Source organism: Suricata suricatta, chromosome X (genome assembly GCF_006229205.1).
Source record: "Suricata suricatta isolate VVHF042 chromosome X, meerkat_22Aug2017_6uvM2_HiC, whole genome shotgun sequence".
NCBI classification, from domain to species: Eukaryota; Metazoa; Chordata; class Mammalia; order Carnivora; family Herpestidae; genus Suricata; species Suricata suricatta.
Genome location: NC_043717.1, coordinates 38,556,920 through 38,580,147, shown reverse-complemented (window position 1 = coordinate 38,580,147; position 23,228 = coordinate 38,556,920). Strand labels below are relative to the sequence as shown.

Here is a 23,228-nt window from a genome sequence, read left to right as displayed (position 1 = left end):
GGAGAGAAATTACTTTTCAAAAATTGGTTTCAGGAGCTAGTTGAAGAAAAACCAAACGAGTCCCGTTTAAACCAATACCATCCAGACCTTTTATTTTATATCAGGTAATATAATCAAGATACACAGGACTGCCCTTGGCCCTCATTCACATTGATGGTTTGTGCAGCCACCTGCTGATGGGAAATGGTACCAAATCACATCTCTTCTTTGTTCTGAGAACGCCCTGTTGAAACGGCTCCAGGAGAGGCAGGTTCAGGCCTTGAACTCAAGCTCTTCCTGTTTTATGGCCATGAGTATCCCACATCGCACAGTCACTTCCTTACTGAAAACTGTGTTGCCACCAATGCGTTGGTCCTTATCTAAGAGCTCACGAGATTGGTGCTCTGCCGAATCGCACAGCGGTGGGTACCAAGCCAAGTCGCAGTCTCTGACAGCGTGACATACCGGCGCCACAGTGTGGCTTCCCCAGTGCCGGGGCAACATGCTGAGTGCCCCGGTTCATGGTGACTGACCTGGAAGGGAAGGAACAAAGGACATTTGAACTTGTGAACACAGAAATCCACAGACACAAAAGCCCGTTGAATCCTGATGCCTCGCGGCCTCTTAAACATGAAGCCTGTGATCTTCCTTATCGAAGCTGCGTCATCCAGTGCTGGGAACCCGCACCGAATCAGTAATGGTCACTTCTGCTTTGTGAGGACAGGCCAGAAGAAAACGTGGCCCAAGAGGTGTTGGGTGAGGACAAAGATAAGAAAACGACGGGCACCGCTGTCCTTATGACAGCATTTTCTACACCTGTTGCTGGAGGGCAGCTGTTGAGATGAGAACTTTCTTTTTTTTTAATGCTTATTTTTGAGAGTGAGCACAAGCAGGGGAAGAGCAGAGAGAGAGACACAGAATCCGAAGCAGGCTCCAGGCTCTGAGGTGTCAGCACAGAGCCTGATGCGGGGCTCGAACCCACGAACTGTGAGATCATGACCAGAGCTGAAGTCGGATGCTCAACCGACTGAGCCATCCAGGCGCCCCGAGAAGAGAATTTTCTGAGACGAGCTGCATAGAGCAGTGGGAAGGGCTGGGATCAGAGCCGTACCTTCAGGCACTGACCGCGGAACCATCCACCCTTCACACGTGCACAATAAATCATACCAATAACAATCTGAAATTTTCTCTTTGCCTCCTTACAACGCACTGTTCGTGTCACTGTGTGGGAGTGCGCTCGCTGTGTCGGCACTGCTTTCTTTCTCCAGTTTCTTGCTCACTTGTGATCCTGGCCCAGGCCATGTACCAAATTTGACATTAAGTTTCAATGTGCTACAACTGTCCACCAACTCAAGAGGACTACTGAGGCAGAGTTTGGGGAAAGAAGCACTTTTCAAGATGATGAAAAGTGTCGTAAAGATTGGCATTAACAAGGTAATTTCGGGGCGCCTGGCTGGCTCAGTTGGTTTAGCGACTGACTCTTGGTTTGGGTGCAGGTCATGATCTCACAGTTTCGGGAGTTTGAGCCCCGAGTCAGGCTCTGTGCAGGCAGCTCAGAACCTGCTTGGGATTTTCTCTCTCTCTCTGCCCCTCCCCTGCTTGTGTTCGCTCTCTCTCTCTCTCAAAAATAAACAAAAAACCCACAATTTCCAGAAGGGTTAACTCTAGTTCCAGATAAGATAGAGTAAATGTCCTTCTCCTTATTCCTTCTACAAAGTGTAACTAAAATCCCCCGACATGATATATAAAACAAAACTCTAAAGGGTGGGGGAAAAGAGGGGGACTGACTGCAGACCTTGGGAAAAAGGGACGACAGAGCCGTGAGCCGCCTGGGCCTCCTTTCTGTTCCCCTTGTATCCGGGAACAGACACTGAGGACGCCAGCAGGCCAGAAATGTGAATGGTCACAGACCAAAAAGCCCTGAGAAAAGCCTGTTCTCTCTAGTCAAAGGATGAGGAAGGGTCAGCCTCGAAGCACACACACACCCACCCACCCCTCCTGTCCGGAAACCAAGTCACTCCACACACACACACACACACACACCCACCCCCACCCACCCCTCCTGTCAGCGGAGGCCTAGTGGGAAGCCAGGACTTCTAGACTACCGCCCCCACCTGGCAGTAACTGGTGGCGCACCCGTCCTTCCACCAGCAGTGTCCCCTGCGAAAATAGATCTAAATAAATTTCAGAGATTCAAATGTATCCCAAATGTTCAGGATACAATTTAAAAATCACTTGTCGCGGTGCCTAGGTGGCTCAGTCAGGTAAGCGTCCAATGTGGGCTCAAGTCATTACGTGGTTCCTGGGTTTGAGCCTCCGAGTTAGGCTCTGTGCTGACAACTTGGAGCCTGCTTGGGATTCTCGCTCCCTCTCTCTCTGCCCCTCCCCCGCTCGCACTTGCCCGCTTGCTCTCTCTCTCTCAAAATAAATTAACATTCAAAAATAAAAACACTGCAGGGGCACTTGGGTGGCTTAGTCAGTTAAACATCCAACTTCCACTTAGGTCATGATCTTGAGGTTTGTGGGTTTGAGCCCCACGTCAGCATCTGTGCTGACAGCTCAGAGCGTGGAGCCTGCTTCGGATTCTGTGTGTCACCCCGCCTCTCTGCTTCTCCCCTGCTTGTGCTCTTTGTCTCTCAAAAATAAATAAGCTTAAAAACACTGCAAATAAGATGAAATTTTTAAAAATATTCAAGTAACTAACAGGAAGGCACACAAAAGGAAATGGGAACAAAAATCAAAGGGAACAAACAAATCAAGTTTTTATAAATGGCAAATTGAAGTCCTGTAATATTAATAGTAACATTCAATATCAGTGGTCTGGGTTCACAAATACACAAAAAAAGGCCGGCAGCGGCACCTGGGTGGCTCTGTCAGTTAAGTGACCAACTCCTGATTTTGGCTCAGGTCATGATATCATGGTTGTGACATTGAGCCCCGAGTCAGGGTCCAAGCTGGGTGTGGAGCCTGCTTAAGATTCTCTCTTTCTCCCTCTGCCCCTCCCCAACTCTCCAGTGTGTGCACTCATGCTCTCTCTCTCTCTCTCTCAGAACAAAACCAAAAAGAAACCAGTAGAATGTTTTTTAAAACATGACTCAACTATATGCTGTCTACAAGGCATTCACTGCAGATATGTTGTAGGTGGGTTGGAAGTCAAAGAACGAAAAAGATGGGCCACGCAAACATTAGTTGGAAGGGGAATCAGTGGTGTGAGTCCCGCGCCCTTGCCATGGAGGCATCTAGCGAGTTGCTGCCATACGCCAAGTCCAAAGTCACCAACCAGCTTACAGGTTTGCAGAGAAAACTGCGTTAAGGCTGTAAACTCAGGCAATTGCAGATCACTAAGTATCCTCATGTTGCAATGATGCTAAAAGTGGCAGATTATTCAGGTTAAGTAAAGAACAAATCGTTTGAAAGGACAATGCCATCCATTTCATAATTTCCACAGGCGGTTCGAGGAAATTGCTACAATTATTGAAATTGTGTGAAAACTGATGACTTGGTTGATAAATTTCTATTTTTTATCAAAAAATTTTAAGTTTATTTATTTTGAGAGAGAGAGATGGTGCAAGTAAGGGAGGGGCAGAGAGAGTGGGAGACCTAGAATCCCAAGAAGACTCTGCACTGTCAGCTTGGAGCCCGATGTGAGGCTCGAACTCAAAACCGTGAGATCATGACCTGAGCCAATATCGAGAGTTGATCGCCTGGACGTTTAACTGACTGAGCCACCCAGGCACCCCAATAAATTGCTATTTTTGAATAATAATCAGACAAACAAGAATTAGATGTACAGCTTTCCGAATATGGCAAAAGCCATTGAATCAAAGGCTTTCATGGATAAACTCTGTGGTATGTGAGTTGCATCTCAATTTTTAAAAATCAGAAAAAATGAAGAATGATTATATTAATATCAGATAAAATAAACCTTGGAGCACAGAAAATTACCAAGGACAGCCAAGGATAGTACGTAATGGTAAAAGGTTCAACCCACCAACAAGACAGCAATCCTAAATGTGTATATATGCAGCAAACAACAGAACTTCAATTTTTAAAAAGCAAAACCGGGGTGCCTGGGTGGCTCAGTCGGTTAAGCATCCGACTTTGGCTCAGGTCATGATCTCACAGTCTGTGGGTTCGAGCCCCGCATCGGGCTCTGTGCTGACAGCTCACAGACTGGAGCCTGCTTCAGATTCTGTGTCTCCCTCTCTCTCTGCCCCTGCCCTGTCCACTCTCTGTCTCTCAAAATAAAATAAAGACATGAAAAAAAATTTAAAAAGCAAAACCTGAAAGAACAGAAAGGAGAAATTGACATGTCCATGTTTATAGTTCGATACGTCAATACCTCTCTCTCAACAATGCATAGAAGTCACTAGACAGAAAATCAACAATGATATAGAGGAACAAAATAATACCATCAACCAAACAAGACTGAATTGACATTTATACAACATTCCACCTAATAACAATAGCAACACATTCTTTTTAAGCATGCATGGAACATTCACCACCTAGACCATACTCTGGCTCATTTGACAAACCTGAACATATTTCACAGAATTGAAATAATACAGAGTGTGTTCCCTAGTGATGGAATCAAACAAAATTTATATCAGAAAAAGAGCAAGAAATTCTCTAGACTCTTGGAAATTAAAGAACACACTTCTAAATGATCCGTGGAATATTAACAACATTATATTGAATTAAAATGAATAATGCAACATATCAAAATGTGTGAGACATAGACAAAGCAGTACTGAGAGGGGAATTTTTAGTATAAGATGCTTATGCTCAAAATGATGTGAGGTCTCAGATTGATAATCTCAACACCCACCTCAAAAAACTAGAAGAGGAAAATCAATACAAGTCAAACAGAGGGAAATAAGAGCAGAAAGCAGTCAAACTGAAAACAGGAAAATGGAGAAAATCAAACAAAAGCTGGTTCTTTGTAAAGATTAAAAATTGGATAAATGTCAGCATGCCTGGGTGGCTCGGTTGGTTTAGTGTCTGACTTCGGCTCAGGTCACAATCTCGAGGTTTGTGTGTTTGAGCCTTGCATCAGGCTCTCTGTTGTCAGTGTGGAATTCTCTGTCTCTTCCGGCCCCTCCATCCCCTCTTTGTTTCAAAAATTAATAAACCTTAAAAAAAGTAAAGATATGTTGTGTATATATATATATATATATACATACATATATGCACATGCATGCATGTTTATGTACACACACATATATGTATGTATATATACCCATGTGTGTATATACATATACGTGTGTATACATATGTGTATATATATACATTTATATACACACACAAACATACATACACACACAATGGAATATTAATCAGAAGAAAGAATGAGATCTTGCCATGTGTGACACCATAGATGGAGCTAGAGGGTACTATTCCTAAGTGAAATAAGTCAGACAGAGAAAGACAAATACTGTGTAATCTACAAAAGCAAATGAAGAAACAAAACAGACTCATTGACAACAAATGGGTGGTTACCAGAAGAAAGGGAGTGGGGTGGGGGAACGGGTGAAATAGGTGAAGGGGACTAAGGACACCGAATTTCCAGTTATAAAATAAGTCATGGGGATGCAAAGTACAGCATAGGGAATGTGGTCAATAATACATTGTAATAACGGCTTGGTGACACATGGTGACTATACTCACAATAGAGATCACTTTGTAATGTGTATAAATGTGGACTCCAATACTAGAAACTGATACTTCAATTAAAAAAAAAAAAAAAAAAAAGACCGGGCGCCTGGGTGGCTCACTCGGCTGAGTGTCCGACTTCAGCTCAGGCTATGATCTCACGGTTTGTGGGTTCGAGCCCCGCGTCAGGCTCTGTGCTGACAGCTCAGAGCCAGGAGCCTCTTTCGGATTCTGTGTCTTCCCCCTCTCTCTGACCCTCCCCTGCTCATGCTCTGTTTCTCTTGGTCTCTCAATAATAAATAAAAATGTTAAAAAAATTTAAAAAAACACCTATTATGTATATAACAGAAAGGACATTATTTATTTATCAATTTATTTTTTTATTTATTTAATTTCAGAGAGACTGAGACAGCACAATTGGGAGAGAAGCAGAGAGAGAGGGAGAGAAACCCAAGAAGGTTCCACACTTACAGAACCCCTTAAAGAGATAATTTTAAAACTGTCTTAGGGGCACCTGGGTGGCTCAGTTGGTTGAGCATCTGACTTTGGCTCAGGGCATGATCTCATAGTTTGTGGGTTCGAGCCTCACATCGGGCTCTGTGCTGACAGCTCAGAGCCTGAAGCCTGCTTCAGATTGTGTCTCTTTCTCTCTCTGCCCTTCCCCTGTTCACAATCTGTCTCTCAAAAATAAATAAATGTAAAAAAACTGTCTTAGTGCAACTAATTTCTAGAATTATAGATTTCAGTATATTACTGTTTTGTTAATGTGGAAAGGGTTGTTTTAAAAATATGTGGCCTTGAAGTGTGAAGTCTTTCCTTAATACTCAAATAATTCACAAATTTGCTTGCACTTTTACTTAAAAAAAATTTTTTTTAAACATTTATTTTTGAGAGAAAGACTGCCAGTGGGGGAAGGGCAGAGAGAGAAGGAGACAGAATTCAACATAGACTCCAGGCTCTGAGTTCTCAGCACAGAGCCCAATGTGGGGCTCAAACCAATGAACTGAGAGATCATGACCTAAGCCAAAGTCAGAGGCTTAAACGACTGAGCCACTCAGGCACCCCACACTTTTACCTCTTTAAAATGTTTGTTTACTTTGAGAATGAGAGGGAGCCTGAGAGGGGCAAAGGGAGAGAGAATCCCAAGCAGGCTCTACACTGCTGCTGCAGAGCCAGATCCAGGGCTCAAACTCAGGAAACTGAAATCCTGACCTGAGCCGAAACGAAGTCAGATGCTCAACGGACTAAGCCACCCTGGTGCCCCCACCTTGTGCTTCTGAAAAAAGGGTTGTGGGGCGCCTGGGTAGCGCTGTTGGTTTAAGCATCTGACTTCAGCTCAGGTCATGACCTCAGGGTTGATGCGTTTGAGCCCCACATGGGACTCTGCTGTCAGCACTTCAGATCCTCTGTCCCCTCTCTCTCTCTCTCTGCTCCTCCCCCATTTGTGCTTTCTCTGTGTCTGAATATACATAATTTTAAAAAACCTATGGTTTGCTTAAAGACTCAAAGTCATACTCCAAAGAGTTGCATGTCCCCCTGATGATTTAAGTGACCAGCCGGGCCCTAAATGCAGCTGGTTGGCTAGCCTCACTGCCATCAGCGGGAACGGAGCTCCTGCGATTGCGTGGAATTGGCTTGGCTGGGGCTCCCTGCCCTACGGTGGAATAACTCAGGAAGACACGCCCGCAGCATTTTAATCACCCTTCAGTCAACCTTCGAAGCTCTCATGGGGGAGGAGGAAGAACCAACTTCCTGCTGGCTTTCAAGTGTGACAACAGAAAGGCCAAAGCAAACGAACGTGCAGCCCAGCCCTGCTGCGCTCTCGGTGGCCTTCCTGGCCTGGCTGGAGTCAGGTGCAGGGGAGCCCCGAGCCGTCTCCCCCGCCCCGGAGTGGATGTGGACGCTTGCATGAGACAGCTCACTTCCCCCTCCCATTGCATTTGTGGATCACCCCACCCCCACTCTTCTTCCACGTTTTTCTTTGTTTTGTCTCTGGCCGTTTGCACGTGTCCTGGCCCACACACTTGTGCCACGTGAGGCACCCGGCTTGATCACCCCGAAAGCTGCTTCCCAGATGCTCCGAGTTGGTGCGACGGCTTGTACTTGGGCCGGGGGAGCGGAGATTTCCGGGTATTCAGCAGGGCCCCTGCTATCACGGGCGAATTGCTTTCCAGCCCATTGTAACAGCCTTCCTCCTGGACCCAGTCCAGGGCAGATGGGCAGAGAACGGGCGGTAACCTCCTGGTCAGTGGCCGCGGGTCCTCGCGGGGTCTTCTCCCAACATCCCACTGTGGCCTCACCCTCTGTGGACCCCATCACTGACATTACCTGTCAACCCCACAAAGCTCTCTTAACCCTTCTGTTTGCACCTCCAATGGGTGAAATGCAGCACTAAGGACAACGGAAATGACTGACAGTGCTTACCACAATAGGGCCATTAAGTTGTTTTGTTTTGTTTTCTTTTGTTTTGTTTTTTAAGAAGCTGCTTGGGGATGGTGTTAAAATAATACTGGAAACCCCAGAAATGTCCAAGGGCAAGCATTCCCTCCCTGTGACTCTAAAGCGAAATGTAATAGGAAACATTTAGTTTCCTAATACAACCGCACCCCCCAAATAGCCTAGAAATGTACTTAAATAGCATAAGTGTTATAAATTATTTCCAGACTTTCCGTCTGAAAAATTAAGTGGCAGGGCAGATGGGGGAGGGGTGTTGCCAGTATATTTGCACTAGTCTAATTTAATGCTTGAAACAACTCTCACTTGAGGTAAAAACAGGGACTGATTTTTAAAAAAATCACAGGAGTTCATGGGTGGCTCAGTAAGTTAAACATCACAGACTTCTGCTCAGGTCATGATCTCACTGGTTCTGGAGTTCGAGCCTGGCTGACAGCTCAGAGCCTGGAGTCTGTTTCAGATTCTGTGTCTCCCTCTCTCTGCCCCTCCCCCACTCGCACTCTGTGTCTCAAAAATAAACAAATGTAAAAAACTTTTCTAATAAAAAATAAATTTAAAAAAACCCACAAACAAAACTCTTGCCTAGGGAGTAGGGGGACAAACTAGGGGAGGGGCCACTTGCTGGGACCTGGACACCCCTCGAGGAACTGAGCCGCCCCCCAACCCCCTCTCTGCTCACAGTGGGATAAAAGGACTCACCTCTCTGCTCCAGAATTCCAAGGAAAACCTAACCCATGCGAGGAATTGGGTCAAGCCCCGGAGTCAGCCAGAGCCCAAATAAAATGGCCATTATACCTCCCTTAATAGAATGGGATCAAATAATGGCACGTTTCTAGTTTTATCATACCCTCCCCCCCTCGAAAAATGTCCCAAGTTTCTGAGCTCACTTGAGAACAAAATGAATAAAATGCGCTCCAAACCAGTATTTATAAAACTTAGAAACAGCTGAGTCTGCCTAAGTTGGCTTTTGTTTTTTCCTTTCATTGAGCTGCTCTGAGGTCTAATTTTAATCGGCATACATAATTGCTTTTGTGAGTAAAGTCGTTCCGACTCAAATAAAGGAACTGAGTCAGTATCTTATAACATAGATTTGATCGCCCACCTGCACATGTTTGTCATCTACCAAGTGGGGGCAGCTGGGGTTAATGTTGCCAGGAAGTGAGGGAGCTTGGATCTGTCATTCAGGGAGCCCTTTGGCCCCTGTGGTCCATGGAGTTGGCTGAAGGTAGGCGAGGGGGGTCACTGGGGTGCCCACCGTTAACTTTAGGGTTCACAGGTTAGGACGGCTAGTCGGCATACAGTCTGTGCCCACCACTGCAGGTGTATCTTCCTGTGGAGTAAAGCCCTGGGTCCACTCCCCCCGTATCCAGCCCTGTCCACAATTCAGTGGGGGATAAAATGGCCCCACAGCCAAGGGCAGGTTCATGCTGGCACAGAATGTTGGCCTGGATGAACCATTCTTCCCCCAGGCCCGCAGGACTGCCAGAGATTGCCATATTTAGGAGCAGGACTTGGATTTTTCCCGAGTTCAAAACTATTTCTCTTTCCTTTTGTTGAGAAATAAAAAGAAAAGAAATGTAAAACGCATTCAGTAATGCTGGGAATGTTGTTATTCGTTGGGAGCGTGTGTTTATGTGTGTTTCTTTTCAGCCAACCATCTCCCTTTTTGCAAGACAGTCCACTTTCCCATCCCTAGCTGGGGGCAGGGTCGGGGAAGGGGGAGGGAAGAGCGACAATGGGTAACCATTTTTATTGTTAGCAGAACCTGAAAAAAATGTCTTGTTTTTCTTTATTACATCCAGGTTGGTGATATCCATCATTAGGGCAAGAAACGACGGTCTACTTTTAGTGCTTCTAAAATCCGTACATTTAACATATGCCAGCTCTAGGCTGTCTGAAAGGAAGTCCTATTTTTAAAACACTATCTTGATTTTAGTATTTTTGGCTTACTGTTCCCATAATGTCTCTGAAGCGGTGACGAGTCCTTTCTCGTAAAAGTCTGGTCTCAGTCCTGGGGAGAGTGATCTCAAAAGCTCTAGGGTCTTTTCCCCTGCTGCTCACCTGTTAGCCTCCTCCCAAGTTCATGCTGACGGCTGCTCCTGCCTTCCCTCAGTTTATCATCTTCACAAAAGAACTCACAGCCCCGCGTCCCTACCTTACAAATGTTTCTGTCACATTCCCTTTCTGACTTTGACTTAGGCTGGTTCCTCTGCTTCCTGCCTGCTGTTTACTGCGACCAAATGACATTAATCACGCAATACTAATCTCTCCAAGCTGGCCCTCTAGACAGCTGCATTTCAGGCCAGATTCGAGGCCTCTTGGCGGCAGGGCCCGGGGACTGCCCTGCGTCCTCATGGCTCACCGGACGCCTTCTGGGGCTCCTTTTATTTAGCGTTCCTGCCGGAAAGAAAGACTTAACGGAAAGGGCTTCCACTGCACTCACAGACAAACGTCTGCCTCAGTGGCTGTTTCCAGAATGTCACCCTGCAGCAAAGCTCCTTGCTGCTCACGCTGATTTCGGGGTAGGGGAGTCTGTTCACTCCGACCACTGTCGAAGGCAGACGCGGTGGTCGCCCATCACAGCCCCTTAACCGCCTAACTGAAAAAATCCACTCTCAGCGGATGCTCTGATTTCTTCTCAGCATCCAGCACGGTCTTTAATGTGAACGAGGGCAGCTGCAGAAGATGTCACACCCGGATGCTGGCGTGGTGCCTGTGGCCCGGAGGGCGGGAAGGGGGGAGGGGGAGGAGGCGGGGAGCAAAGCTGAAGGGTTCCACTTCTCATGAAGACATCACTGAGCTCTCATCTTTTCTCCAATTGAAACTGCTTCCTGTTCAGCTCCCAGACGGTTCTCCACTTCCCCATGTTCTTGAACTTGGGCCAGGGCTATTTCTCAGTCCTTACTGTTCTTATTCTATACCGCACCTAGGCAGAAATGTTTCTATCAATAGAGCCAATCAATTCCTTCAGTTCCACTTCAAAGCAAGAGGAAGCCAGGAGACCTGAGAGAGAGAGAGAGAGAGAGAGAGAGAGAGCTTTTTTTTTTACATAAAAAATGTTTATTTAGAGAGAGTGAAGAAGGGGCAGAGAGAGAGGGAGAGAGAGAGAATCCTAAGCAGGCTCCACACAGACTTGACCGCACAAACCACAAGACAATGACCTGAGCCAAAATCAAGAGTCAGATACTTAACCAACTGAGCCACCCAGGTGCCCAGAGAGAGGCTCATTTCTAAGTCACCTTGGTCAACTGGAACTCAGACCCATAAAAGAAAGACCAGTTGAGCGTTTTTAAGTTTCTGGTCTTCTCTGGGATGTTCACACTGCCACAGCCTGAGAAAAGGCACACTGAGGAATTTTAAACCAGCTGCTTATAAATGTTTTTTTCAAAACATCACTCAGACTATTTATGTTACATTTGTATTCATGGGAAGAAAATCTCTGCCCAGACCGAAAAAAACCTCTTTGAAAACCCTCTGAATCCTTCCTCAACAACCGCAAAGGGGCATCTGTGCCCTCACCCCCACCTCAGACAACAAAGAGGACTCACAGGAGCACAGAGACAGTGCACAAAGGGTTAACCCTTATTTAAAACCAGCCAAATCTCCCCCAGTGACAGCATCCCAAAATACTGAAAGTTCAAAGTCTATAGACGACCCACTGCAAGAACACTGCAAAGCCAATCCTAAGCAAGGAGCTTGCTAAAGCTGGCGGTCACGTGTCAGTGTGGCTTTAATTTAAAAAATGATCATTTTGATTTCACAGCCTATCCAGTCCTTCAAAAGGGATCACAGGAACGACAACACTTGTCAAATACCCCCACCCTGTGGGGTGCAGGAGGCTAAGAAGGCGATTTCATCTGGGCATCGTGGTCACCACAACCGGGCATGTAGGCAATTATTTACAGTCTGAGATGCGCTGTGCGATTAGAGAGAGCCAGGGCTCTGGCGGGAGAGGTTTTCCCACTATCACACTAGCCAAGATGAAAAAAACGGTAAAATCCACGCTGTTGAAAGTCTGGGAAGGGGCGCTTGGGTGGCTCAGTAGGTTGAGCGTCCAACTTCGGCTCAGGTCATGATCACACAGTCTGTGGGTCTGAGCCCCGCATCGGGCTCTGTGCTGACAGCTCAGAGCCTGGAGCCTGCTTCCAATTCTGGGTGTCCCTCTCTCTGCCCCTGTCCTGCTCATGTTCTGTCTCGCTCTGTCTCTCAAAAATAAATAAATGCTAAAAAAGAAAGAAAGAAAGAAAGTCTGGAAACAGACACTCCTAGAAACGGTGGGTGTGAGTGAACACTTGAGCAACTTGGAAGAACTTTACCTCTCAAAATGTAAAAGGTGTACACCCTTTGCTACATTATGTCACTCTAGTGTTTTTCTTAGAGATATACTTAACACTTATGCACAGAACACTATTACAAATGTAGCAATGAGGGGCACCTGGGTGGCTGAGTCAGTGAAGCGTCCAACTCTTGATTTTGGCTCAGGTCATCATCTCACAGTTCGTGAGATTGAGCCCTGTGTCAGGTTCTGCGCTGACAGCATAGAGCCTGCTTGGGATTCTCTCTCTCCTCCTTCCTCTGCCTGTCTCTCAAAATAAATGAACAGAAAAAACAATGTAGCCATGTAATGGTGGGACGAGGTTCTAATGAAATACCAAGTTTCATTATTTTATTTCTGTAACCTTCATTATTTTTTTATTTGTTTTTGAGAGAAAGAGAGAGCACATGCAGGGGTGGGGCAGAGAGAGAGGTGGGGACAGAGGATCGAAAGCGGGCTCCAGGCTGACAGCACAAGCCCACTGCAGGGCTGGAACTCATGAACGAAACCGTGAGACCATGACCTAAGCCACCCAGGTGCCCCGATTTCTGTACCTTTTATATCATACCTCACAAATTAGATTTTGTCACAATAGTATTTAGTAGAAGCAGAGGAATCACGTTTGCTATTTTCTGAAACACTGGCACAAAAAAGGCAAGGGAAAAGTGCCTTAGGAAAGATTCTTCATAAAAGATCATCAGAAAAATCCCTCAACAAAAGCGAAATAATTATAAGTTTAATCTGAATAGGTAACAATGTTATTATAGTGAGCTGGTATTAAGTTTCTTGCTTAAGCCCATAAATCTTTCTCTAAATGTTACTGATCCTCTAAAGGATAAATGCGTGAACTCAGCAGTACTTTATGACACTGCTAGCTGCTGGAATATTCCACAGAAAAATAGAAAATAATTTTGTAAGAACATGGTGGCAACCATCAGCACCCAACATTCTCAGACTTTCAAAGTCCCAAAAGCATATACAATTCTAGTCTCGAAAAAGTCAACAGTTTTTGAAAACTAAGTTTTCAGAATGAAAAGCAACCTCCCCTCCCGTCTTTTAACCAGCACAGAGATACTGAGAAAGTTCCTAAAAATCTCACTAAATAGCTTATGGAAAGAAAAATATGCCCTTATATTTATTTTTTTTAATTCTTTAAATGTTTGTTTATTTTTTGAGAGAGAGCGAGCGAGTGAGTGCACATGGAGGGGAAGGGCAGAGAGGAAGACACAGAATCCGAAGCAGGCTCCAGGTTCCGAGCTCGCAGCACAGAGCCCGACGTGGCGCTTGAACCCAAAACCATGGGATAAAGACCTGAGCCGAAGTCAGACGAATTATTAAATGCAATCAGTCCTGAGACTCTCCAAAAAACAGGTAATATCCGTGTCCTCGGCTGGTGGGCAGGAGCTGGTGGAGACATGGTGGAGAGTGGCAAAGAAGCTCCCCAGCTGTGTTGTGTCCAGCGCCTGACTTCAAGTACTTGTCCAAAATTGTGATTTAGAATCTGGAACTTGTGAATTCTCTCCACCCTCTTCTGCAGAGTCACGTTTTTTATTTTGCTCATCTTAGCCATCATGTTTCTGGACTTAAGCAGATGGTAAGCAGAAATACATGATAGCAAGGCACTACTACTGGCCACAAATTGAGAGAATGTAAACTGGTGCAGCCACTACGGAAACCAGTGTGGCGGGTCCTCAAAAAATTTAAAAACAGGGGGCACCTGGGTGGCTCAGTCGACTAAGCATCCGACTTCGGCTCAGGTCATGATCTCGCGGTTGGTGAGGTCAAGTCCCCCATCAGGCTCTGTGCTGAATGCTCAGAGCCTGCAGCCTGCTTCAGAGTCTGTGTCTCCCTTTCTCTCTGCACCTTCCTCACTTGAGCTCTGTGTCTCTCTCAAAAATAAACAAACAACAAAAAAAATTTTTTAATTTAAAAACAGAACCACCACATGATACAGGAATTCCACTTCTGGGTATTTATCCAAAGGAAACAAAACTACTAACTCTAAAAGGTATCTGCATCTCCCGTGTTCACTGCAGCCTTATTTACAACAGACAAGACACGGAAGCAACTGAAGTGTCCATGGATGGATGAATGGGAAAAGGAAATATGGCTTCTACATACACGATGGAGGATTATTCAGACATAAACCACAAGAGAATCTCGTCATTTGTGAGAATAAAGACGGACCTTGAGAACTCAATGCTTATGAAATAAGTCAGATGGAAAAAAACAAATACTGTATGATCTTACTTATATGTGGAATCTAAAAACCAACACACTCAGAGAGAGACCAGGCTGGTACTTTCCAGAGCTAGGCGGGCAAAATGGGTGAAAGGGGTCAAAAGGTACAAACTTCCAGGTATAAAATAAGTCATGGTGAGGCAGGGTACCACATGGAGACGATAGTTAATAATGCCGTATGGTGCATGCGAAAGTTGGTAAGAGAGTAGATCTTAAAAGTTCTCATCAGAATAAAATAAATTAGGGGCACTTGGGTGGCTCAGTTGGTTGGGCATCTAACTTTGGCTCAGGTCATGATCTCACGGTCCGTGAGTTCGAGCCCCACATCAGGCTCTGTGCTGACAGCTCAGAGCCTGGAGCCTGTTTCAAATTCTGTGTTCCTCTCTCTCTGCCCCTCTCCTGCTCGCACTCTGTCTCTTTCAAAAACAAAATTAAAACATAAAAACATTCTTTTAAGAAATTAAATTGAGTACAAGTGGTGACAGATGCTAACTAGACTGTGATCACTTCACAATACACGCAAATATTGAATCACTATGTTGTACACCTGAAATTAACAGTGTTCTATGTCAATTACCTCTCGATTAGAAACGTTTAAGGAAGTAAAAACAAAAAGACATAACTAGACAGAAAAGGCTAAATATGTTTGATTTCACACAAAACGTTTCTAGATGAACATTCCCAAAACATGTCATTCATCTAGGAAACACATGTGGTTGCTTCTAGGAAGTGAGAATGACAGGTATTTTATTTTAATTTATTTAATGTTTATTTAAATGTTTATTTAATTGGATCCTGGAGCCTGCTTCGGATTCTGTGTGTCCCTCTCTCTCTGACCCTCTCTCGCTGATGCTGTCTCTCTCAAAAATAAATAAACATTAAAAAAATTAAAAAGGACGTAATCAGGAGAGGGGTGCCTGGGTGGTGCAGTCGGTTAAGCATCTGATTCTTGGTTTGGGCTCAGGTCACGAGCTCACAGTTCCGTTTGTGATCTCTCTGTCGGCTTTGGATCTTCTGTTTCCGAACAGCCCCCCACCCCCACCCACACCCTCTCACAAAAATAAACAAACATTAAAAAAAAACAACAGAGGTAAGCGGAAGAGCCAGGCCCAAAGGCCTGGGTTCCTGTACCCTAACTACCTTAGGGCCACACTTCACTTTGTAGGGCCAGCCTCCTCACCTGCCTCATCCACCAGACTTGAGGAGTCTTGAGTTTTCCTAAACACCGAATCCACCACTCCACTGAGGGGGTCCTGCCTGGGAGGGCAGCCCCATCCACGGGGGAGCTCCAAGAAAGTCCTGATCAAAGGAAGCACTGACCTCACGAGGGGACATTAAGGACTTGGATATGGATGTGTTTAAAAAACTGTTTTGGTGCGCCTGGTTGGCTCAGTCGATTGAGCAACCAACTTTGGCTCAGGTCATGATCTCTCAGTCTGTGGGTTCGAGCCCGACATCGGGCTCTGTACTGACAGTTCAGATCCCGGAATCTGCTTTGGATTCTGTGTTTCCCTCTCTCTCTCTGCTCCTCCCCCATTCATGCTCTGTCTCTCAAAAAATAAAACTAAAATAATACCTGTTTCACCTCATGGTGCCTGGCTAAGAGTCTGGCACTTGATTTTGGTGCTGACAGCAAGGAGCCTGCTTGGGATACTCTTTCTCCCTCTCCGCCCCTCCCTCACACTCTCTCTCAAAATAAATAAAACATTGAAAATAAAAACCTTGTTTCCCCTTACTGTAGCTCTGCCACTCAGGCACCTATCTATGTGTGACTTCCCCCTCTACCCCCCTACAAACACACCATCCGGATTTCCAGCCCTCCAGTTTGACCACAGCACCTGCATGGAGATATGATTACGAGTTTAAATGAATTTTGTTGACTGAGAAATTCTACGTAGGGACCATGTTTAACAAATGCCTATTCTGTGTTTAAGCAAGAGGATCTCCTTTGAGTGACATTTATACATAATCCGTTTGGGGCATAGTATCCTGAGTAAGAGGAGGTGACTTTTGAAACACTTTATTGGGGGAGGAGGTGCGCCTGGCCAGCTCATTCGGTAGAGCATAGGGCTCTTGATCTCAGGGTTGTGAGTTTGAGCCCCATGTTGGGTGTGGAGATGACTTAAAATCTTATGGGGCACCTGGGTGGCTCAGTTGCCTAAGTGTCCGGCTTCAGGTTGGGTCATGATCTCATGGTTTGTGAGTTCGAGCCCCGCATGGGGCTCTGTGCTGATAGCTCAGAGCCTGGAGCCTGCCTCGGATTCTGTGTCTCCCTCTCTCTCTGCCCCTCCCCCACTCACACTTGGTCTCTCTCTCAAAAATAAAAACAAAAAGAAGGACAAAACATAAAACAAAATAAAATCTTTAAAGAAAATGCTTTGTTGGGGATTTGGTTATGGCTGGTCATTTCTTTTCCTGTTTGGATGGTTTCCTTAGAAAGAAAGCTTTCTGATCATCAGGTTGTTAGTTTATAGTGCACTTACCTCCTTTTCTAAATTCATTCAAAGGGCTCATCTATCTTGTCAAGAATAAAGGCCAAGGTGTCTTTTTTTTAAGTTTATTTATTTATTTTGAGAGAGAGGGAGCGGGAGAGAGAGAGAATCCCAAGCAGGCTCCACACTGTCAGCACAGAACCCAATGTGGACTGAAACTCAGGAACTGTGAGATCATGACCCCAGCCAAAACCAAGAGTTGGTGGCCTAGCGGAATGGGCCACCCAGGCTCAGACCAAGACCAAGGCCTCTTAAATGCCTATACAGGAATGAACTCTCGGGGTACTTGCCAAGGGCAGAAATCAAAGGGAGGCAGGCTGCAAAGGACAGGACAGCACATCAGTCTGTTTGCAATGCAGTGGATCAAGGGCAAGATGATGGATTGATAATGGATTATTAAGTAAGAAGCTAGACACAACAAAGCCTTTGAAGGAATGGGAGGGGGTGAGTAATGGGGCCATGAATAATTGAAGCTATTTCTCCCTTTCCATATTAACACCCTAGGTTGCTTAGAACCTCAGAGCTCCAAGTGGCTTTGCATAAATTGCTGTAGGCGACTGTTCGCTGCTCATCAACAGCCCTTCAGTCCCTTTCTGGATCTTGTTCCAGTGGCAACAGCCTAGCCCAGGCGCTGACCCAAGACCCGTCCAGGTCCCACCGTGGTTCTCAACACTGGCCATACAGCACAATCACCTGGGCAGCTTGTAAGACACCCCCGTGCCTGGACCTCACCCCAGACCAATGAAATACGCATGTTCGGGAGTGGAGTTCAGGTACTAACATTTGAGAAAAACAAAGAAACAAAGCTCCTCAGGTGAATGGCGTGTTCAGCGAGGGCCGGTCTAAGCCAATTAGAGGGTCCCCCCTTTCTTTTCCCAATTATTGGGCTAGTGCAGGTCATGTGCCCAAGTGCTAGCCAGAGAGAAGTAAAAGGAAGTGGGCTAGGGTGGGGGTGGGGGGTTCTGGGAAGGTTTTAGAACCAGATCGAAGGAGAGACAGGCGAGGGAAAACTCCTCCACCCCTTCCTTACCCGCTAACCAGCTTCCTTCCTTCCTGCGTTTTAACAACCCTGCTGCACACTTGTGTGAGGAAGTGATGCTCATTGCCGAGGCTATGATCTTGTAGCCTTATCCTTGGGAGGATAAGCTGGCAAGTGAAAGCCGAGAAGGTGGAAAAGATAGAAGAGTCCTTGGTGACTTGGGCTGACAGTGCTCTGGTCCCCACCCAGCCCTGGAAAAAGTGCACTTCCTCGCTTCCTGCCAGAATCTGGCTGTCCGGGAAGGACCATCTAGAAGTCACCGGGGTGAACTGATGGGTAGCTGCCCCCGCTTCACTGCCGAGTTAGGGGTGTCACCAGCTAGACCCCAAGGCCTGACTTTTACTGCCATCTGCACGTGCTCACTGGCCTTCATCCCACATTTTTCCTGAAGCTCTTCTTTCCAGCTTCTCTCTTAGGCACATGGACCAAAACCACCCCCTAACAATAGCGATTGCCCAGAAAGATCTCCATCTGGTCCAGACCACCCGGACCAGTTAGAGCATAACCCCTCCCCACTCACACCTGTGGAGGCGCAGCGTGAACGCTAGAATGGCCTACAACTGCCTGTACTTCTTCCTAATACTAAAGCCTCCGCCCGAGGAGCACAAGCCTCATTTACATAACATACAAGGCACCCATAGGCAGGTTTTTTTAAGGCGCATGCACAGGGTTCCACCCCGCCCCCACCCTACAGATGATGCTAAGGCTTCCCTATCTAAATATTCGTCCTGACCCTAAATAAAAGGACCCCCTTCACCTTGCCTTGGGGAGTGATGGCTTTGGAAGTTATTCCCACAACCTCCTATTTGATGCAAATAAAGTTTCCTTTGTGCAACAACTCCACCTGGCGTGCCTGGGACTCAACAAGGAGCAAACTCCCTCCCGTTGGTTCTCGGTTGGGTCACAGGGGCAGGCTGTGATGTCCCATGTGAAGGGCAGCCAGGGGGAAGATGGCTGTAGAGCCACCAGCTTTCTTGAATAGGTGCCGTGGGCAGCTCAGGGACATTTTCTGGATTTGTCCGGTGGCTGGAACAATTCTTACTAACAATAGAGCCAAATGTGTTTCCCACCCCAGCCTAGTCTCTTAGCCTGGCCGGGGTGCCAAAGGGACTGCCAGGGGAAGCCACGGGACCCAGGTGAGGAGAGGTTCTGAGCTCTCCGGTCCGAACACCAATGCTACTCCACCCTCGCCTGCCCTGATGGGACTTTGGGCAGGCTGCCTGACTTCTCTGAGTCCCGGATTTGTCCTCTGTAAAACTGATAATAGACCCAAGCGATGACACGCGTACAATGCTTAGCTCGATGCATGGCATGTGACGATCCGTCCCCTTTCCTACAATAGGGTGTGACAGGTTTTTGGAAAGTCCTGGTCAGTAAAGTTCTCTTTCTAGAAACCAGGAATACATGCATTTTCATAAATCCACTGGTAGGGGGGTGACCTAATAGTGGCCAATAATTCCAGCAGAAGGGTGAGGAAAAGGGCTCAGTCGCTAAAGTACGGAAGAGCCTAAAGCTTGCTCCCAGATGTCCCCACAGGCCTGCAAAGGAAGCTTCACTGACCTTCCAAACAGCGGCACCAGGGTCTTGCTCCATAGTCACTGGTACCAATGCGGATTCTAACTTCCTAGAGGAATAAGATGATACTCTCTACCCTCTTCTCTTTTCTCTTTCTCACCTTGCCCCAGCCAGAGCTGAATAAATGCTAGGAAATATGAAAACAATAAAAGTTTCTAGGAGATAGTTCTTTTGTTTAAATTTATTTATTTTTTAATGTTTTTTAATTTATTTTTGATACAGAGAGAGACAGAGCATGAGAGGGGGAGAGGCAGAGAGAGAAGGAGACACAGAACCGGAAGCAGGCTCCAGGCTCTGAGCTAGGTGTCAGCTCAGAGCCTGCTGTGGGACTCAAACCCACAAATGTGAGATCTGACCTGAGCTGAAGTCGGAGGCTTAACCGACTGAGCCACCCAGGCGCCCCTAAGTTTATTTATTTTGAGAGAGAGACAGAGAGAGATAGAGCATGTGAGCCAGGAAGGGACAGGGGGGAATCAGAGAGAGAGGGAAAGAGAGTATCCCAAGCAGGCCCAATGTGGGGCTCGAACCCATGAACTGTGTAATCATGACCTGAGCCATCATTTAACTGACTGAGCCACCACACGTGTGCCCCCCTCCCCGCACCCCATTCTTAAGGTCATAAAATGCTGCAGAATTCATCCCGTGAGAGGTTCCTTTCCCTCAGGCCTGTGAGAGGGTGAGGGGCTGGCTCATTACTTACATCTGCAAAAACAGGATTAGCAGATGAAAGGATGTTTTTGTTAAGATGGGACAAGTCATCCAGTGCCTTACCTTCCTCTGCTCTGGAAATCCGGAAAGACCACAGACTTCCTAGCAATTACAGAAACTGACCAAGAAAACCACTTGATTGCTGAGAGCAAAATCAGTCAGCTTCCGAGAGCACTCTGCGACCCCGGTCTATTAAAGAACAACAAAATCCATCTTCATTAACATCTTCCACTTTGTTCTCAGAGCCTCATCCCAGGGGAATACTGAATTACACTATAAAGTAATGAATGGAAACTTAAGTCACTTCCGCCCGCCCTGCACAGCTTTTCCTCCTCCTCCGGACTGCCCAGTGCACAAGGCTGCACCCTCCCAAAGCACAGAGTCACACAAAGTTTAGGGGAACAGGTTCCCATGCCACAAACTAGACCCCTAAGGTCGACATCATGCAGAACAAACCCTTCCCTCAGCCCCACGAGGTACAGGCACCGAACACATTTTGAGGTCATTTACGACGCATCTTAGCATCTTAGGATACAAGCTTTATAGAGAAAGAACAAAATATTGAGGGTGGGGGCTGTCTTTTCACAGTTAAAGCCACTACTGTCCCTCTAAAAGGTTCCATCTCTCAAAGGGATAAGGCAGAGTGGGGGAAGCCCAGCTCTAAGGTCTTGTTGGCACTAGAGGAAGCTGACCAGGCAGCTTTTGTGACCTGATGTGAATGGGATATGGCCAAATATCCTGCAAACGCCAGCCTTTGGGGGGAGGGGCAGGGAGATGCTACAGGAGCCAGGGGAAAGCAAAGTCCATTCTCTGGCGACCATACCAGAGCCTGACACACACACACAAGTGCCAAAACTGTTTCAAGAGAGGCCACCGTGCACCTGTATGCTTGGTAACTTAGAAGGAAAGCCCTGGAGCTGAGCATTAGAGAGACAGAGGCAGAGAATAAGTATGAAACAGATAAGGAGTAGGGAGAAGAGGCCATAAATTTGCACCAAATCCTGCTTTGGGCTTTCTCCGCGCCTGCAAACACGGTTGCAAAGTTTCCCTATAGGGCAGACTGGTGTTAAGATAAAAAACGGCTTCAAATCCCATACTCTTCATGTCAATTTCCAGTCTCGCGCTCCATTATGACTGTTTCAAACCTTTACGCTCTTGAGACCTCCTCCCTCCTCTACCTCTCTTCCTTCTCCCTCTCCTCGACCCATTCTCAACAGGTGGCCGACCTTGCCTCCTACCTCGGAGAGGGGACTGGGGGTGCGGAGACCTGGGTTCTGCCTCAGCCAAACTTAACCCCCTCCCTCTTGTCTCAGGGCCCTCCTCGGAGGGGACAGGTGGCTAAGCTGGACATCACGACACTCTCTTCCAAATTCCACCAGCATCGCTTCAACACTCGCTCGGTTGTATTCAGACAGGGCGAGATCTGGGTTGGCATCCACCCCCACGTCCTCCCCTGCAGGCTGGTCTGAGCTCCCCAGAGGCCCTTCCCTGCCCCGAACCTTACCCGGATCCATCCCGGGGACGCATGACAGGGGGCTACGTGGCGCCCTCGGCCTCGGTCTCCAGGGGCTTCTCCTCATCCACAGGTGGCTCCAGGTCGTCCTCCTCTCCGCTGCGAGGATAGGCCAGCAGCCGCATGGCTGGAGCGCAGGCCGCCTCCACCTGGCGCACCTGCTCTCGGCTCAGGCGCTCTCTCCAGGCGTGCACCGCCTCGCGGGCATCGCGCGCCGACAGATGGAAGGGTCGGTCGGCGCCGTAGGCCGCGCCCCGCGTCATGTTCAGCGCAAAGGCTTCGAGGGCGGTGAGCGCGCGCAGCCCGGAGAAGCGCAGCAGGCGGCGCAGCTGGGTGCGCGGCTGCCGCACCAGGTCCTCGTAGCGCAGCCTCAGGTAGCGGCGCCGCAGCCAGGCGGGCGCTCCGCGCGCGAACACCAGATCGCGCAGCCAGGCTTCGCAGATGACCTCGAGCGCGCCGGTCAGGAAGAAGTCGGCGCGCGGAGCGGCGGGCAGGGCGCGGGACTGGCCCCCGGGCCGAGCGCCCACGCCGTGCGCCAGCAGCACGCGGTGGAAGCGGTCTCCCCGCTGGCGGGTGCGCAGCACCTGGATGCTCTCGCGCAGCAGCCCCTGCCTGGACTTGAGGCGCGAGTTGTGCACGGCCCGTGGGTCACGGAAAAGCTGCACCACTTTCAGGTTGAGGCCCGGGTCGCGCAACAGAGGCACCAGCACACCCAGGTCGAGGAGGCGCACGTCCTTGATGACCACCACCGGATACTTGCGGCACTCGGCCTCCAGGGCGCGGAGAGCCACGGGCGGGCAGCTGCGCTCGCAGGCGACATCTTCGACGAGGCCGACCTCGGCGCGGGCCCGGGGCGCGCCGGGACAAAGCGGAGGCGAGCAGATGACCTTGTTGGTCCGCCAGCGGAAGAGGGCGGCCGTGGTGAGGTTGGCCGCGTCCGGGGCGCGCGCGGCGGGGTCCCCCGGCGGCGCGTACAGCCGTAGCACCGAGAAGTCGCAGCGGAAGAGGGAGCGCAGCATGTCTCGCAGCGCGCCCTGCAGGCTCTCGGCGTCGCCCGGATACAGCGCCTGCCATAGATGCCACATGGGCTCGTACAAGTAGAAAACGTCCGGGTGCTGGTTAAAGAGCTCCCCCAGGAACGACGAGCCGGTGCGCCAGGTGGCATGCACGTAGATGTGCTGCTTCTCGCGAGACACCGCCTCCCAGACAGCGCCGCTGAGGTTGCCTGGGGACCGGGGGGACGGGCCCGCGCCCCCT

At 48.0% G+C, this 23,228-nt stretch overlaps 1 protein-coding gene and 1 pseudogene across 1 annotated transcript in view; one reads left to right on the top strand and one right to left on the bottom strand.

The window, feature by feature from the left end:
- Nucleotides 1-65: 65 nt before the first annotated feature.
- Nucleotides 66-23,228, bottom strand: part of CHST7 (carbohydrate sulfotransferase 7) — a 23,677-nt gene continuing 514 nt past the window's right edge. Inside the window, exons 2-3 of the mRNA XM_029930882.1 lie at nt 21,963-23,228; nt 66-512 (exon numbers count right to left, since the gene is read on the bottom strand). The exon at nt 21,963-23,228 is cut by the window's right edge and continues 12 nt beyond it. Coding sequence (XP_029786742.1) covers nt 21,995-23,228 — 1,234 coding nt within the window. The 3' untranslated portion in view covers nt 66-512; nt 21,963-21,994. The remainder of the gene's footprint in view (nt 513-21,962) is intronic.
- Nucleotides 610-3,527, top strand: LOC115283387 (annotated as a pseudogene).